Source organism: Acipenser ruthenus, chromosome 24 (assembly GCF_902713425.1).
Source record: "Acipenser ruthenus chromosome 24, fAciRut3.2 maternal haplotype, whole genome shotgun sequence".
Lineage (NCBI taxonomy): Eukaryota > Metazoa > Chordata > Actinopteri > Acipenseriformes > Acipenseridae > Acipenser > Acipenser ruthenus.
Genome location: NC_081212.1, coordinates 23,758,044 through 23,776,156, shown reverse-complemented (window position 1 = coordinate 23,776,156; position 18,113 = coordinate 23,758,044). Strand labels below are relative to the sequence as shown.

General features: G+C 37.5%; 1 protein-coding gene across 3 annotated transcripts in view; it reads right to left on the bottom strand.

Moving 5' to 3' along the window:
* Window positions 1–1,244: 1,244 nt before the first annotated feature.
* Window positions 1,245–18,113, bottom strand: part of LOC117428141 (alpha-protein kinase 3-like) — a 26,985-nt gene continuing 10,116 nt past the window's right edge. For all 3 annotated transcript variants that reach the window (XM_058998837.1, XM_034907202.2, XM_034907204.2), the window contains 9 exons: window positions 8,642–10,712; window positions 8,324–8,471; window positions 7,457–7,584; window positions 7,289–7,324; window positions 6,852–7,126; window positions 5,552–5,640; window positions 5,130–5,347; window positions 4,372–4,420; window positions 1,245–3,868 (listed from right to left, as the gene is read on the bottom strand). In XM_058998837.1, coding sequence (XP_058854820.1) covers window positions 3,523–3,868; window positions 4,372–4,420; window positions 5,130–5,347; window positions 5,552–5,640; window positions 6,852–7,126; window positions 7,289–7,324; window positions 7,457–7,584; window positions 8,324–8,471; window positions 8,642–10,712 — 3,360 coding nt within the window. In that variant the 3' untranslated portion in view covers window positions 1,245–3,522. The remainder of the gene's footprint in view (window positions 3,869–4,371; window positions 4,421–5,129; window positions 5,348–5,551; window positions 5,641–6,851; window positions 7,127–7,288; window positions 7,325–7,456; window positions 7,585–8,323; window positions 8,472–8,641; window positions 10,713–18,113) is intronic.

The window sequence follows — 18,113 nt, the reverse complement described above, 5'->3', positions numbered from 1 at the left end:
CTTTTCATTTGCTTTAAAACATAATCATTTTTTATTGCATTTCTGGGGTATCGGCTCTGTCAGTTAGAAGCTGGTATGTACATTTTTACAAAGACAGTAGGCACAACAACATGTAGTTGTGTAGTTATAAGCCAAATTATAGCATCAGCATATCAAGTTAGTTGTCAAAACTGACCAATAACATTGACCCCTTGTCCTGAGATTGAAGCATTTAAGTCTTTCTGTATTTTATATTACCATAAATGTGATATTATATATATATATATATAATTTCTACAATATACAGCTCTGAGCCATTCCATTTGGACATGCTTTGGGATATGTCATGGGATGTTCTTTGAAATACATCCCATGACATCCTATTTTCTTATTAAACTTACATGCAATATACTATAGTGACTCATTGAGGACAATGAATAATAATAATGAGGACAATGGACTATATATATATATATATATATAGACATAATTATATATATATAATTATCTTGTGATCACAACATAACGGCTGGTAATATCGAGATCATGAGATAAATGATCTCACTATGATCACACATAATGAATGGCTTGTAATACTGAGATCCCGGGATGAATTGTATTTGAAATGAGTGTTTTTATGACTTGACGGTAACTGGTAGTGGCATTTAGCTGTGCTATTGCTTTAACACGTTGCTCCCGGGTAAGAAACACTTTATTTATTTTTATTTTTTTTATTATTTCTCGCTTGCATTTCTATTAGCTTTAAACTACAAGCTCAGATCTTCCTTTCCACTTCAAGTTTCATCTAAATTAAAACATATGATATTGTATTTTAACTTTAGAAAAATGATTAATCAAACTGAATGAATCCGTTTCTTGTTTAACCGTTTTCCTTCAGTGCAGTCATTTTACTTTTTCATATTCCATCCTTTTTTGTTTTAAATAAACCTTGGATTTATAAGCCTGACTGATTACATTTAAAACTCAACTCTACACAACATTGCTTTTCATTGAGACGAAAATGTATACACAACAGGCATATTTAGAAATTAGCATTTTAAAATGTAATTCTTACCTGAATTAATTTATATACACTGTCCACACTGACGCTGATCACAGTGTTGCCAGATCCTCCCTAAAATAACCTCTGGATAAATGCAGGAAAACTGTTAGAACTGCCCCTAATACCTCTAGGGAAAAAAGATTTAGTACAAGGGCTCAAGGTCCTGTTTTTCTAATTGTAAACACAAAGAATTAGGCTGGTGAAATGTTCAATACATACTGAATTTATTAAGAGACACTGAAATCCAACTTTAAATAATTCCAGAAGCACATCATATTAAGTCCTATTACAGTAGAGTCTTGTTAATTGCATAGCCCAGATGCCTAACAGTTTTATGCAATTAACCACCATTTGCAATTATCAGTGAAATATACAGTGTAATACATTTAATTGTGAAGTACATTTCTTTTAAAAATGTATGTTCCTTATTCTGGTTGAATGCATAAAACTGTGAGGCACACGTGATATGCATTTCACAGGAATCTACTGCATGTGCATTTTCATAGGAAAAGTGTTTCACTTTTTTTAAAGTTAACAGGACTATGCAATTATTATGTATGCAATTCATTGGAATGCACTGCACTTGTATAATTCTTAAACCTTAAACCTACAGTGATATTATATTGGCACACCATGGCTACATTGTAAAAAAAAAAAAAAAAAAAAAAAAAAATCTGTAAATGTCGTTTTTTCTTCATTTTCCAGAATATATATTCACTGACTGGCACAACATTTAAACACGGCTCTTACAACTAAATGAATTTCCTCTGCAACAAGTACTAGACCCCCACCTGTGCCTCTCACTCAAATGCTATGCAGCACAGACTCTATGTGTGCCTAGCGGCCCTAATACCTGCTGCACATGAAGTGATCTTATACTGGGCAGTCAAAATAAATCGAATGTCTGGAGAAATTCTATAAAAATCAGAGGTTGCAGCTGCCAACAGGCATGATGTCACAGCATATCCGCCATCTTAGTAAAGGAGGGACTTGTATATTATGAATACATCTTAGAGAACAAAATGTTTTCAGACAGCAAAAATAAACTTTAGAAAATCCTCTAAAACCTTTAAAAAAAAAATTCTGTCCATTTCTTACCTCCAGATTACACTGAGCAGAAACGTGAAGCCCCTAGATCTGGAGGGAAAACCTCTGATCTGGAGGGAAAACCTCTGATCTGGCAACTTCCTTGCACGTTGAACCCTGAACACAGCTCCCCTCCCGGTAGCAGCAGATTTAGTTTATATGTGTTAACCGTTTCATTAATTTACCAGAGTATATATATATTTCAAAATAATAAATCAATTAACATTTAAACACTTTTTTTCATTTAAGCTAACATTTTAACCGAAGTCTGGACCTCAGTGACCTCATAGCTAGCTACGGCCATGCACAAGATTACATACTGTCATTGCAGAACTGTTTAACGTCTTTCAGTCTACAGACTTCGATTAAGGATGTCTTTGAAGGACACAGGCTTAAAGATCACCACACTTCAGATGAACCCCCAGTGGTTAACATCCTTCGATTGCAGTTTATCAGCCAATCGGCCTTGAGTCATTCCACCAAACACATGTACACAAGGCTAAACCTCAAATAACCTTCCGCTATCCATCTGAAGGAGGCCCCAGCCAGTGCATGGTCTGCAATAGACACCTATCTTTCACTTAGGTTTACCATACTACTTCCACCAGGGTTAAAGTTCAAATAACTGGCATCGCAAAGCCCATTGCGCACATAAAATGTATTTATTTATTTATTTATTTATTTATTTATTTATTTATTTTTGAGATACCACTTCTAACTTGTAGTTGAAGGTCTGATTGATATCATATCTCTGTTGTATTTCTGTAGTCAGTCCTGGTCAATTTTGAGAGATCTGGTAACTTGATTTTAAGACCCTGGGTCATGATTGCATGCAATATGAATAATGACTATGCTGCAAAAATGTCAAGGCAGATGAACCAGCATTTGCAATATATATATATATATATATATATATATATATATATATATATATATATATATATATATGCTGATTTCTGTCCCTGTTACAAATCTCCAATTTAGTCTAAAAACAAAGTCTACTGAAATAGTAACTAATATTGTCTTTGGTTTCTGTTCTCTCATTTTGTTAAAAAAACAAGATGATCGCTCATTACATTCTCATATTTACAGTCGTTACTATATTTGAACCAGAAGATGTCAAAAAACAAAAGTTGAACTTTTTTTTTTAACCTCGTTGCATTATACATTCTCTAACAATGAGCAATAATTATTATTATTTTGTACATCTTTCTCAAGTTCAATGATGGGTCACACAGTTCTTACAGAGAAGTTCACAGCTTGCTCAGGAACAACTCGAGGCTTTAAAAAGAACAACACAGTTTGGGGTTTGACACTGCAGTGCCACTCCACAATCCAATTGAAACACTGGGAAGAATGTTTCCAAGATGGTGTGTTTGTTGTCTCAATTTGGATTACCTCATCTTGACAGATTTGGGGATTTCCACAGCTTTATGTTTCGTTGTCGTCTTGCTGTCTCCTGAGTCTGACTTTTTAACCACCTTGGGGCTGGACGTGCCCTTCCTTGTGCCCTGAGGGCTCGCCGATCCCTTTTTCAACATCTGTGGGCTCGATGGACCCGATCCAACTTTCCTGTTCAACAGCGGGCTCCTGGAGCCCTTGAGTTTCCCTGGCTGCTGTAGAGTATCCGTGGTCTTCAGGGGCCGCAGGCTGAGCAGCCCACAGTAGCGATTGCACTGATGGAGTGTAATGAATTGCTCCAGCAGCACAGGGCAACAGTTGTCTGTTAGACCCTGATACCTGTAAAACAAGTGCAGAACAATGCATAAAAAAAACCTCACGTACACACATCACCACAACCACAACCGAGTGACTCTTACTTACTTACATCTCCCTTAACATCTTCTACAGCAAACTTAGTGCCCACCTCCATATAAAGACATGTTTTTCTATAAAGACCTTTCAATATGGAGACAGTATGAACATCTCGCACTATTTGTAACACTATTTGTAACATAAAAAATACTGCCATTTACTGCAGTACATACTGTAATTTGCAGTAGTAGTTTGCTGTAAAATGCAGCCATGCATTCTAGTTATTCAACAGCAAATAATAGAAGCATTTCTAAGACATGCTTAATGGTGGTGGTTATGGTACTGTGGAGTATGTTCTGTCAAGGTTATTGTAGTCTGCAGTAAATATTGTAGTAGAGTATCCATTACACTACATATGATTCTGTAGTGATTTTACACAAGGGCCTGTATTTCCTCAAGACCAATTTAATTATTTAATTTTTACAGACCCTTTTGATTTGGTTGCAACCCCGATATTTGTGATCTTCACTCCAACACCTGTAATACAAACACATAAACAGACTTCGGTTTTATACTTTATTTCCACCAGTTGATGTTGAATTCTGTTCTGTTTTGACAGAGGTTTGGAATTTTGGCCCGATATTCCTTTATGTGAATAAAATTACACTGGATGAATTCAGCACTGCCTAGTCCAATTCCTGCCGTTTTTAAACTAACAACAGAATCTGCAAAATTCAGTTTGTTTGTTACGATTTAAAGAGTTTAATCTGAAGCCAAGCAGCTTCCTGCCTGTTCAGCAGCTTGGCGCTGCACACTCATATAAATATCTAAAACCACAAGCTTAGAGGAGGTCAACGAGGGGAATTTCAGAAGCGTCACAGTGTATCTACATTCAATATATTTACTGTAAAGAACAATACAAAGTATCTGAAGGTCTACTTAGTGCTGCGTCAAATGATCAGCGTTTTATCACACCTTCAACCACTATATACGAGATTGTGGTGGGTTCCACTCCATTTGCCTGTTCCTGTTAACATAATAAAATTATCAAACACGTTTTAAGCTTCATCTTAACAACTGTTAACTGTAAACCGGAGAATATATTCTCGAACTATATCACAAAAAAATTAATTACAGGAATTGTTTAACTTCAGTCTTATTCTTTTTTTTTTCATCTGACCGCCACAATTGAAATTACACAGCGTCATAATAGCATTATTCTCCCTCTATATATCTATATTCTTACCTTCCATGTCAGTGACAAGTAAGTTTCCATTTGTCCACTGGTAAATCCAGTGTTGGAAAGCACAGCATTTCTGTTCAGTGTCTGTAACATTCCTCGTAATCAATTTTCCGCTTCTGTCCTTAAAGCAGAACCTCACAAAGCATCCTTTCAAGTCTTCCTCCACTGTTGCATATGGGATGGGGTTGGCAGGCCGATAGATGAGGTGCAGTGGAATAATCCTGAAAGCAGAAGTAAAAAGAAGGCTTCAAAACTCCGGGTTGGGATTTCAACTGCAGGCAATGTGAATCCTGCTCGGGCTATGGGCTCCTTTGGCTGCCTCCACTACACAGGTTATTACCTGGGATTGCGATGGCCTGTCATATTGTCATATGTGAGGGTATCAGCCTTTCAAAGAAACTGAAATAAACAACAAATTCACTTACTCAGGTGCTGGGCCAAAGTTTGCCACTACCCTTGCCTCTGCAGCGAATATTTTACAGTACTCTCTAGCAGTGTTTTGGATTTTGCACTCCTGTTAAAAAAACAAAAGCATTTTGCAGTGAAGCACAACACACAGAGTACATGTTGAATTCAACATGTTCAAATGGACTTTTCAGATATTTTAGTAGACTTTGACAGCCATGAATGGTCAGTGTTGCTGATACATCTCTCAACTAATATTTGTACTCTTAAATACTGCACAACAGGAAAGCAGTACTCACTGCCTCTAAAATAGCATTACTTTCAGAAATATAACTTTTGGTTACAGTAAAATTTGTAAAATTAGGAAGGAAGTTCTGTATTTACTGCATTATATGATTTCAGCGGTTATTGTAAATGGTTGCCCGTTATTTTTGCATGGTATTATTGCAGTTTTACTATGTTATTCCCATGGCTATACTTTGCATTAACAGGGTCTGTCATGTTTTTTACCAAACCTCGCTGGTCTTTACAATGCTTACCAATACTTTACTATGCTTTCACTAGGCTTTATTACACTTTGCTATGCTTTTAGTACAGTACACTTTTATATGGCTTGCTGCAGATTGTATCTGCTACAACTCCTCCAATACACATTCTCTAGTCAAATTGGATGCCACTGTAAATTACCACGGTTAGGTTCAAACTTGGTACAGAAGAGTGTTGATATCATTGAAATACCCCACTCCCATGGGCACAAGAATATCAGGCTTTCTTATCAACCTCCAAAGCGTGGGTGGGGGTTTCATTACTTTGACTGCTGCATAAAAATGCTGTTAAAAATAACCAAATATGCACAACTGTTCATAATGCTGTTGTCACCATTACAGTGTATTGGTTTTATAGTTGCATTTTTTTAAATTCCCTTTTACAATTACCAATTACATTACCAAACTTTTTTTTTTTTTTTTTTACCATGAATGTATTGTTATTGAACGTAATTTTGAAAATTCGATTTTTTTTTTCTTTCATTTAGGATAAGATTTATATCTCATTGATTCTGTCCAGGGGAAGACATACCGTTGTTTATTTTCCCATGTGACTGGTGAAAAGTCCAAGTTAATTTTGATTGATACATGTTATATAGATAAAACATAGGGTGTATAGGGTGTTGTATGATACAGGCTCATATCTACCCACTCTGACCTGGAGGGTGACTGAAACCAACTGTATCGTACAATAATCTATGCTATTTTTTTATAATACAAAGTTAAACAAGAATAATTCAAAAGTATAACTAATGTATATCTCTATATACCTTACCTGTTTTGTAATTTCGTGGTTTCTCTCAATAAGGTCACTTCCATTTTTGGTCCCATACGCAATGAAGTTTCGCACTTTAATGATGCAGGTGCTGCCTGACTCAAATATCGGGTCCAATCCATAGATAACCTTCACCTTGCACGCTTTCTTTGTGCACCCTTCTTCAATGTGAACTTCCTCTGTCATGATCCTTCCAAAGAACTTGTCTCCCGAGGACCCAGAATCAGCCAGTCCCTTTGTGAACACCATGGTGGTCATTTCAATCTCCTCTCCAACTAGACAATACACGAATGGAAGGGATTATCTTATCAGTGATGAGCAATCAATGCAAAGCCCTTAAAAGGGGTGTTGATATAGACAGCATGTACATATATAACACCTTTTCATAACAACAAACAGCAAAAGAAAATAAATTAAAATAAATTAACACGATTTACCTTCCGATTCTTCTCGTAAAAGGAACCCGGACAATACTGTAACAATAAAAAATAAAAACTGATTTATACTGCTATGCATTTAATTTTGCTAAAAGAAATGCCTGGTAGATTTAAGTATAGACAGTAGTAACATTTCATATACTGCACACAGGGTGCCATTTGTATTACCTTCTTCACTAAGTAGGCAATCTGTAGCATCAGTTCCATATTCATTGTTTATTTCACATTTATAAACCCCACAGTCCTTCTTAGTCGTCTGTACAATGGCAAGAGCCACTTGACCTTCATCTCCGGAGCTGGGAAAAAAAAATTTCAGTCTGTCAATATGATTTTAGTAAATAATTAAGTAATTAGAAAATAGTAGCAACATTTAACAACGATTAATGATGTTAAATATCTGGACATTAACAAGTATTACAGATTAATTACAAATAAATGAATTACTGTATAAAAAAAAATGTGATATTCAAACTTAATTATAAGATAGTTTCATACATATCAAACTTTATTTTATTCAAAAAAACACGGTACTTAGTTTGTTCATCTTTGTGACTGCACCAGTCAACCACAAGAGGTCCCATGATCATGCTTCACTGAAACCACTTACAGGACAAGTTTCACAAGCATTTGGCAGATATAGTAAGTCTGATTATGGAACCAATTTTGATTTAATGAGAAAGGAATACTGATATATGATCTAACCGGCATGAACTAACAAGCTCCTCAATACATCCTCAGGGGCCCTCTGTCGGCTATAGATGAAAAAGTCATGACCTTTATGGATCTCGACAAGCATTTTAAGTTTTAACCTTTTAAGTTTTCTCCAAACAGCTTTAAGCATAGCAGAAAAAGTCAAAAATGCAATTGGCAAGTTAAGGTGTCATGGGGCTGGTTTCACAGATCCCAATTATCACTAATCTCGAACTAACTAACATTATTTTAGGTAAAGCAGACCAAGACTACTGCTAATCTGGGTCTGTGAAACCAGCCAAGGGATTTCTTTGCATGCAGGTTACACCAGCACAGTACATTTACCTTCTCTTCAGTTCAGCAATCTGATATTCATCTTTGTACCATGTTATGGTTGAGTCACTTAGTACGTTGAAGAACTGGCACCAGAGTTTCAAGTGTCCTGAAGCATCAGAGAACTGCTCCGCACGGATCTTCCGGATCACCTGGGGAGCTGAGGAATGTGAAACGCACAGCCAGGGGAATTAGGCGTGTTTTTCAGGACTGATAACTTGTCCCTGTAAATTTGCACAGTAATTTTGCAGTTTATCACGCATTTACCGTGCTTCAGTTATGTTACATACAGTATACACACATATATTTATTTTCATTAAATCACCATACCTTTAAATGGATCTTGTTTCTTCTTAACGTCCTCTACTTCCTTAGACGTTTCACTCTTATCCACCGATTCTTCATACAGCTTGGGCACTTCCAGATTGGATGTCCTCCTGCTGACGGTCGGGGAGCGCCTCTCCATCGGCGGAGTATTCTGGGGGCTAGGAGTCTGCAAAAAGGCCAAACCCCTCCTGGACTGCCCAGGAGACACACTGGGCACCTCAAGATCTTGTGAAAGCCGCCTTCTCTTGGACACCTCCTCCTTCTTCAGCTGTGGATCTGGGACCACTGCCTCAAGTTCTTCTGTTTTGGGTTTAGGAATAAAGATCTTCCGTCGAGCCCCGGAGGCCAGTTCCTCTGGCGTGGCAGACGGGATGAGTGTCAGGCTGTCACTGTGCCTCAGTTTGGGGCTGCTCTCGCCAGACTGGACAGTCGGTAGGCTGTCTTTCTTCTCTGGCTGCTCATCTGCTTTCTCGTAGTGGGCAGCGTCTTCAAGCAATAGGCTGTCCACTCTGATTGTTGGAACTGTAGCAAGTCCTGGCTCTTCTGCATTTGAGGGACTCTTTGTTGCAAACCTTCTTAAAGTTGAAGGGCTTTGGATTGGACTTGCCATGCTTCCGAGCAAAACTTTTTTCATTGAAGGCTTATCAGACAAACCAACACCTTGAGTGGTCTGTTCTTCAGGCTTTGAGGGAACGGAGATAGTAGTACTTGATACACGATTCGGTGTTCCCAAAGCAGTCAGTACCGCCTTGCTTTCTGGCTGCTCACTGGTACTTAACAATGCAGCATCTGTATCTGTACTGGCCACAATAGGAAGGGGAGCTGCTTTGCTGTCAGATTCCTTTTTAGTACTGTATCTTATCCCAGCATCAAGATCATTCTTAACATGACGTAGCAGTGTAATTAAGGATTCATCCTGTTCAACCACAGCCTCAACTGCCGTGGGAACAGATATTACTTCTCTCTTAGCATGCTTGTCTTCCTGAGAGGCATCATCAAAGCATGTGATGGAAATAGGAGGTACTACAACAGCAGGTACCAAAACAGAAGGCACTGCTGGTGGAGGCTGTGTAGCAGAGGGTGTGTTGTTTGGGGGGGATAAGTTCTGCGCACTGGAATCAGGCTTCGGAAGGCTCTTGCTGGCATCACAGGATACACCTGCACTTGGGAATATATCTGCCTCGTTGCTGATGTCTATCTGTAAGCCTGACACATTGTCCATCGTTTGATCGTTCTCTTGCGATCTCATATTCTGTACACTTGCTTCTTGCGCTTTCTTATCCACCTCAGCTTGTGGCACAAGAATGCTGTCCTCTCTGACTGCTTCAACTCTAGTGTGTGAATCGCTATGCTTTAAAGCAACTTCATCGCTAGCAACTATAACTGGCACTTCCGGGACTCCTTTGACGTCTCTTTCCAGGACTGATTCCCCTGGTAACTCTAACTCTTGCAGATTTGCTGCCTTTGGAACACTTTCTTGTTCTACCTCCCGTATCGCTATATCTGGAATTTTTAATTCTAGAGGCACAATAGGTTCCTGAGGAAGAGTTTTGAATTCCCTATGCAGATCCTTTACCTCACTTTCCTTTTCATGAACGATATCCTCTGGAATTACATCTATCTCAATCCTAACAGCAGTCTCTTCCACCAGGGGAATAGCGACACCTTGTTTATCTAAGCCACATATTCCACTTTCCTTGACTGCATCCAACACTTCAGCCATATAGTCCTTAACATCATTTTGCTGTAGATCCATCCTTGCTAGGGGATGGCTGTTATCGAAGTTTCCTGTCGGTTTGGCACATTCGGAAGCAGCATCAACGTTAGCAATGCTTTCCGGGATCCCTTTTTGTGTTTCAGTCTCCATGTTTTGCTCAGTTTGGCCCACAGAATTGGACCGTTGGTCTCCATGAGTGTTCAATACAGAGGACTCTGTCATAAACTCTTTGACACATGCAGTTGTTTCTTCCGTAGAAATGAAAGAGGGCACGTTTACATTTAACTGTGAAGTGTCAACCACATCCTCAGTGATACGGATTTCCTTTAAATGTGTTTCCCTTTGCTCATCCGTTACCTGAAGGAATAAACAAACACTTAGAAGCTATTACAGCCCAATATAAACATCTCAAGACCAGGAGGACTACTTGTCTTTGTATTACTCACACTACTGTTGGTGTCGTTTATTTAAGCTGCAATATTTTTCAGTTGCCAAAAACATTACATCCTCTCACTCCAAATATTTACTAGAAGGGTTTACCTGTTATGATATAGATTTACGTTGTGAAAGTATTGATAAAATATATTTAACTTTTCTGTTTTTGCTACAATTTATACATATTTATATATAGATATTCCTGTTCGGTTAGTTAAGCATACTTATTTTCCCCCAGTTAAATGTGCCTCATGTTGTTTATTGATGATTATTCATAATCATAAAAAAAAGAATGTATTTGTCACTGTGAATGACTCATAGCAACTTTCTGTGTAACGTGTAAAAGGAGAAAGTTGTGAAACAGATCATTGCTAAAATGTTTTATGACTGCAGCTGTAGTTGTTTCCATAACTCCTCTAGGGTTCACCCTGAACTGATTAAGGAAGAATGCATTCCTCGATTCTTTATACAAGAATAGATGAAGAGACCAGTCAACACAACCACTTCCTCGTGTTTCACAGTTATGTCACCCGGCTGGACTTTATTCACATTGCAGCCATGCACAGGACCTGTGCTTGATTTGTTTGCCATGTAAATAGCTGAGTAGCAAATCAGTCCATCATTCTTCAACTAGCAGTTCTTTATCAAAGCTTTGGCTATACCAGCTAGATTACAGGCTCGATTATAGAGGTCCACCTAGGTCAGTGAAAGCATCAAGTCACTACAGTTGATGTAACCCCAATATTGAATTTACTTTGCAAATTTTTTAAAACCTTTGCGCTTGTCAATGAAAAGAATAATATTACCAGCCGTAAAATAATCACAGGTAGTTTCGATTGTAAATATATTAACTTTAAATATAATAATAATAATAATAATAATAATAATAATAATAATAATAATAATAATAATAATAATAATAATAATAATAATGTATTATCATTATTTGATTAATTATTTATGGACAGCTGTATTCTTATTTAAAAATGAATTTCCACTATATCCCCTGTACACATGTAAAAATGTTCAAATTTAACTTAAATGGAAGTTATTCCCAGATAAAAGAAGGTTGTGCTTGTTTGAAAGTATTCTTTCTCTTTTACCACCTTAGCACCAAACCTAGCCCCTAAATTAAAATATTAAAAAATAAACTGGCCCTCTGATACAAAAACCACAGTCAAGATAGGATGCTAATAATGACATCATTCAATAATAATTGATTCCAATAGTTACAAGAAGACGGGTACATTTCCACTGCTAAAACAACTGTATACAGCAGCACTGTTAACACCTTATCGGGCAATTCCCCCTGTGTGTAATCTAGATCACCCTTGGTATTTCAAATCATCTGAAGAAGACAAACTCAAAGATAGTGGGGAAGGTCTAGTGAAGTAGGACTGAGTAACGCATTCTTTTAACGCCATCAAAAATGTACTTTCCGAGCGCTTTCTATTTCAAATATAAACGCTGATTTCATATCTCCCTTTTTCCCCCCCCAATACTTTGAAATTAGAAATAAAATCCACTTTAGTCGAGGGATCCGTTAAAAGTGATTACGTTCAGAATGATGTAATATTGTGTATCATTACATTCTTTTAACATGTTATAGCAAACACGTATTGTAATTCAGTGTTAGAATTAATCACCTGCTTCTAGCTCACATACAACAACTTGTAACAGATCCCTGAACTGAAGTGGTACCTAATATAAATGTAGATACTGTTTTGGGTTGTACTTGGGTCTTACCTTTTACATGATTAATATAAAACATCACCACTTGGGATTGAACTAAACCACATCCATATCAATGATATAATCTCTTTGTGTATGCTAAATAAATTATAGTACTGTATTTGATCTCCGGTCAATGCTAAAACAATTCTAAATTCCTTCACACTAATCACATCAAAGGAATCACTTCAAATACCTTTCAGTATAACTCGTAAACAGCATCCAGTGTTTAGATTAGAGACCTGGTGATGCAAGCCCTCACGCAGCACATTTATGACCAGGTCTTGCTGCACACAAGGTCAGCCAACACTGGGTAGGCAGGTTAAATGGACTTCAATAAAGACAAAAAAGTCAAATGAAAAGTCAGTTAATTATCTTTATAAAAGAAGACACAGACCATTACAGACAAAATCCAACTTGTGTGGCATTACTGTGATTTTTGTTCAATCTGTACTTCAACAGAATTTCTACAATGCAAACGTGCAAAATATTTTCAACAAACCCTTAGAAAACAAGGATAGGGGCAGACAAGCTGCATCACTAAGAAGTTGTCAGAACTCATTTTAATGACAGATCTGACAGTGTCAGAGAGCATGCCTCACCATGCTCTCCACTATAATAGGTGGATAGGAGGCAACAGGAAAATCACATTCAGGAGTTGGGTCTATTTATAGCCTCATGACTCTCTTTTTCCATCGAAGCCTCCTAAACTTAGTGCACAGCAACAAGTCCTATTTATCATTCGGTGCTTTCATGTTGCCTTTTGGAAACCGTGTGTGTTCGTACAGCTGTTTGGGTTCTCTGTCGCTGGGTATGAAGCAGTCTTCATATACGTCAAATACAGAGTCCTCTTTCCCCTGCTGTGCATGAATGGGATTTCCCCTAGAAGGTGTGATCTACACTTTAATGAAACACTGTGTAATACTGGCCATGCTGCAGTAAAGCAGCAGTGGTTGTCAATGTTGCTGTCACTGCTATTACCTGTACCTGGAGATCAGGACGAAGAGGAAGGTGTGCATTATGGATATGTTGCTTGTGTTGTCTTTTTGTAAAAAAAAAAAAGGATCCACCTCAAAATACAGGTGACTTAACTCCACTGTGTTAAACTGTGCAGTTACGTTTCAGTAATATTTACTACATGTACAGGCACACAATTCTGTGACTGACAGGATGGAACTCCATACATTAACAATGTGTACCTAACAAAGTCAGTGTCCTGATCATATCCTTGTGTGTATTAAATCATTTAACAGAGGTGTAAGTACAGTTTAGTTACAATGTGGTTAATGTACCTGTATATTTATATATATATAAGTGTACACATTTTCTTTCTTTTAGAATTGTAATCGGTGTTTTTCACTTTCAGAAATTGGACTGTGCTAATATTTCTCAAATATTCTTAATTTTAATCTGCTAGTAAGATTTATTTCTTTACAACACCCAGAACCCAGACCAAGCTGAAAACTGAATATCAGACTAAAGCTTACATTGATGAATTTGTAGGACAAATTCTTATACACTCCATTTTTATTACAATTGTGTTTTGTCTTTTTGCTGCCACAGTTAATAGAACACTTCCTAATAGAACATTCCTCTCATTCTGTTCCACAGCAAAGATGGCAACTTTACACAGACCTTAAGTTCTATTTAAATCTTTGTCTAAGTATTTTACAACCACATGACTTCAAATAACTGCAGTAATCTTAGAGAAAATCCTTCAGATTTAATATAATGTTTCACCCGTTGTTAACCATTTCGAATAGCATCATATACAGTGACAGGTCTTTGTTTTTGCACACAATGTATCTAATAACTATTAGTGAGTTATTGAACAAAACAATTCCTGTGAAATACCCTGATTTCCATAAAGCCACCGCCACAAACCTCACACAACACAATTCAGTAAGCCAGAAAGTCAGTTACTGTTCCATTCCAAGTGGGCAGCCACAGGTCACTGCTGAGCAGGTGCAACCAGAGTTCATTTGAAAGCATGCAATTCATGAAGGAGTGCATCTTGATATTTATTACTAACCGATCAATCCTCCGCTCTACGATCGATTAATCAAAGACAATTACAAGTAATACAAAGCAATTTACTGTATGTTTCATAATGCCAGCTAATGTTAAGTATACATAGTTAGCCAAAGTAGTCAGTTAAACTTGTAATACTGCTGTGAAAGGAAAGCACCGATGAGCAAATGTTGCAAGTCGCAGTCTTTTTTTCTTCATTCTGAGATATTGTGAAATATTGGGGATGCCATCCAGATGCTCTTTTGCCAAGGTCTTTAAAAATACCCTCTGCCATTTTTCAAGATTTCTTTTCCGCACACCGTTTTTTGATACCGCACTCAGGTCGACAAGATCAATCGTTCAATAGGAGGCTGTGTGGTCCAGTGGTTAAAGAAAAGGGCTTGTAACCAGGAGGTCCCCGGTTCAAATTCCACCTCAGCCACTGACTCATTGTGTGACCCTGAGCAAGTCACTTAACCTCCTTGTGCTCCGTCTTTCGGGTGAGACGTAATTGTAAGTGACTCTGCAGGTGATGCATAGTTCACACACCCTAGTCTCTGTAAGTCGCCTTGGATAAAGGCGTCTGCTAAATAAACAAATAATAATAATAATCAATTATTTTGTAATCTTTCAAAGCCTGCAGGTGTGATTAATCAATTAATCATTCATTAATCAATTAAAACCCCAAGTTATTAGCATAACATTCTGGTGGCTTGCACTACATTATCACCAGCTATCATCACAAGTCTCACCAGTAGATAGAAAGGACCCTTTTCTTCACACATTTTAAATCATCAAGAAAACAAACATTCCTCCTTTATCTGACAGATGAGAGTAAAGTAGCAGGAAATGAGCAAAGGGTTTATTTTAGGATACAGTCACAAGTGTTTTTCTCACCAGACACTGTCTGGATCACTGTTATCCTCACAATGCCAATAACATACTGCACTTTGACTGCGTGACAGAAATACATTCTTGCTATTCAGGTCTTGTCTTGTTGTCTCGCATTCCATAAAAATAAAGGCAAAGGAATTACAGTCAGTAGCTCAGTATTAACAGTTAATGGGGCCATATTGATGGAACTCAGATAAAAACATGTATGCATTGTGGCTACTTTTAAATTACACTTGAAATGATTCAAATCATGTAAAAACCTGACTGGAAAAATATGGAGGAAATGTATTTTGTTGATTTGTGTTGAAGGAATAACAAGACCTTTCGCTAACTAAGAATATTAGTAAATTACGTGCCATGCGCAATAAAATAATATTAATAATCTTCAATGTTTTCTCTTCCTCTTTCTTATGTTTCCATTGAAAACAAACGTTTACAACTGTGGGACACCACCTTTTCAGTTCTTTAAATCATGTTGCAGAACCTGAAACAGTACAGAACTCGGCTGTTCCTTTTTATGTCAACAGCTCGCTGTATATTTGACCTCCACCAACTGTGTCAGTCTTTGCAGTCAGCAAAAGTAAATCCTGTCTATTAACTGGGGCCATATTTTCAAAGAAAATAAGTCTTTTTATAAAGAGAAAATTCCATGCCACAAATTGAGAAACAATCAACCTGAGAGTCCTATTCATTGTCTAAACAGTGGCAGATCTAAATATCGCTGCGGTAACCCTTTAAAATAATGGCCACAAACTCATAATGAATTCCGACTGAATACCACAGGAATAGCACCTGCATATCTTCTGCACTTCCTCTGAGTTCTGAAGTAATTCATTCTGAATTTGTACCATTATTTTAAAGTGCTACCATTGCGACTGAAATAAATGAAATGTGATAACCAAGGTTATGGACATCAAACAGATAACAGTGCATGTGAGTCTCAAAATATTTTTTCTGTCTAAAAAGATGTTATATGCCAGAGAGGGTCCTTTTCAGGCCTATTCAAGGAGAGTGGTATTCAGATCAGCCGAGGTATAGATCAACTGAATAGAGACCTTTAATGTCTCGTTTCAGATTTGAGTTTCTCTCCTTTCAAAAAGTAGAAGTTAATCAAAGACTGGAGTAAACCATTTGAAGACATGTATCAAACTTTAAAATGCTGTAAAGTCAAAAACAAATACAGATTTAAAAAAATAACAATCCAACACCGATTGTCTGATTCACATTTGATGTCAGCCTTTCAAAACATTGTGTAACGATTGCATAAGAAGTTAAACATTACGGGAAACAGTGAGTCACTCTGAAGGACTGGTGTTCATGACGTCTTCATTAGATTGGTATGTGTCCACCCACAACAAATTAATCCAGTACAACTTGTTACATTAAGATAAGGCAGGATGATAGTTATTAAAAATACATCAACAGAAAAAAAATCAAATCAGCACTTGATTACCACTGCAATTATACCCTGCAGCCCTAGAGTTTGCCAAAAGTACTGTATATTACAGTGCTTAAGTTTCATTATGATTGCCAGCTACCTCACATCATCAGTGACAACGCCTATGTCTGGAAAGGGTATGCAATCTGTCCACACATATGTGCCAGCTCTTTTAAAGGGATGAGATGAATACAGGCTAGAACACGATTTTTCCCACAAACAGGGACAATTCAAAGGGTTTTTTTTTGTTCATTTCGAACAGAAATGGTGCAAACTGTACACTGTCCGGTGCAAACTTTACACTGTCCTGAAAGATTGCTAAATCTGCCCACGCTGTGGTTGATTAAATTGCTTAGATACCCCATTATTCAAATGTTCTGGACCTGCCCCAGGGTGGTTTGGTTTTGTGCTGTACCTGCTGTGGCAATATCGCCTTATATAAAATACCATGGGGCATTTGCAACCCTGCTGGCGAGACGCCTGATCTTTCTGAAGAAGAAACACAGCTGTGGCAGTTCGGAAGCCATGCACATGTAAATAGTGAATTTCAATTTGGCGGGGTGGGGTTAATTCCATCCCTGCCAGACCCATGTGTGGAATGTGGCTGGCTGTTGATTGGCTAACTGATGGTCAATAAAGCCCCAGCCATGTGAGATGTAAGAGGAACCACATCCTTTGTTTAAGAGAGAGAAGTCTGAGAAGGCGACTGCCCAGCTGGAACAAATCAGGCGTTTTTATTTGGAGTGTTTGTTTAACTGATTTGTTTTGTTCAAACATTTCATTTGTTCCCATGTTTTGTTTGGTTTATTTTGTTGATTGGTTAATTTAAACTGAAGCTTTCCACCTCCGGGTTTGCTTCCTGCCAGTTAACAGCTGTGGCCGTGACGCAGTCCTGCCAGCTAACAGCCCTTATCACTTATTCACTTGATACAGAATGGTACATCGGTGTCTGATTGTTAGGTTTAACGAGTCTGTTAGGTTTTGTTTATACAGTTTATAAACAGATTTACAAAATGCATAAACACATACATAAATAGCTTACATCCCAGTTTGCAGGATTAAGGACCATATTTCCCCCCCAAGGTGTGATTTATTGACCCTTTATTAACAGCAGTTCATACAAACAAAGTATGATCGAGCAGATTTATGATCCAGCATTATAAAACCTTATACTCTAATATCCCGAAATACAGTTAATACCAAAATGTAATTACTTTCAAATGCTAATACTACTACTACTACTAATAATA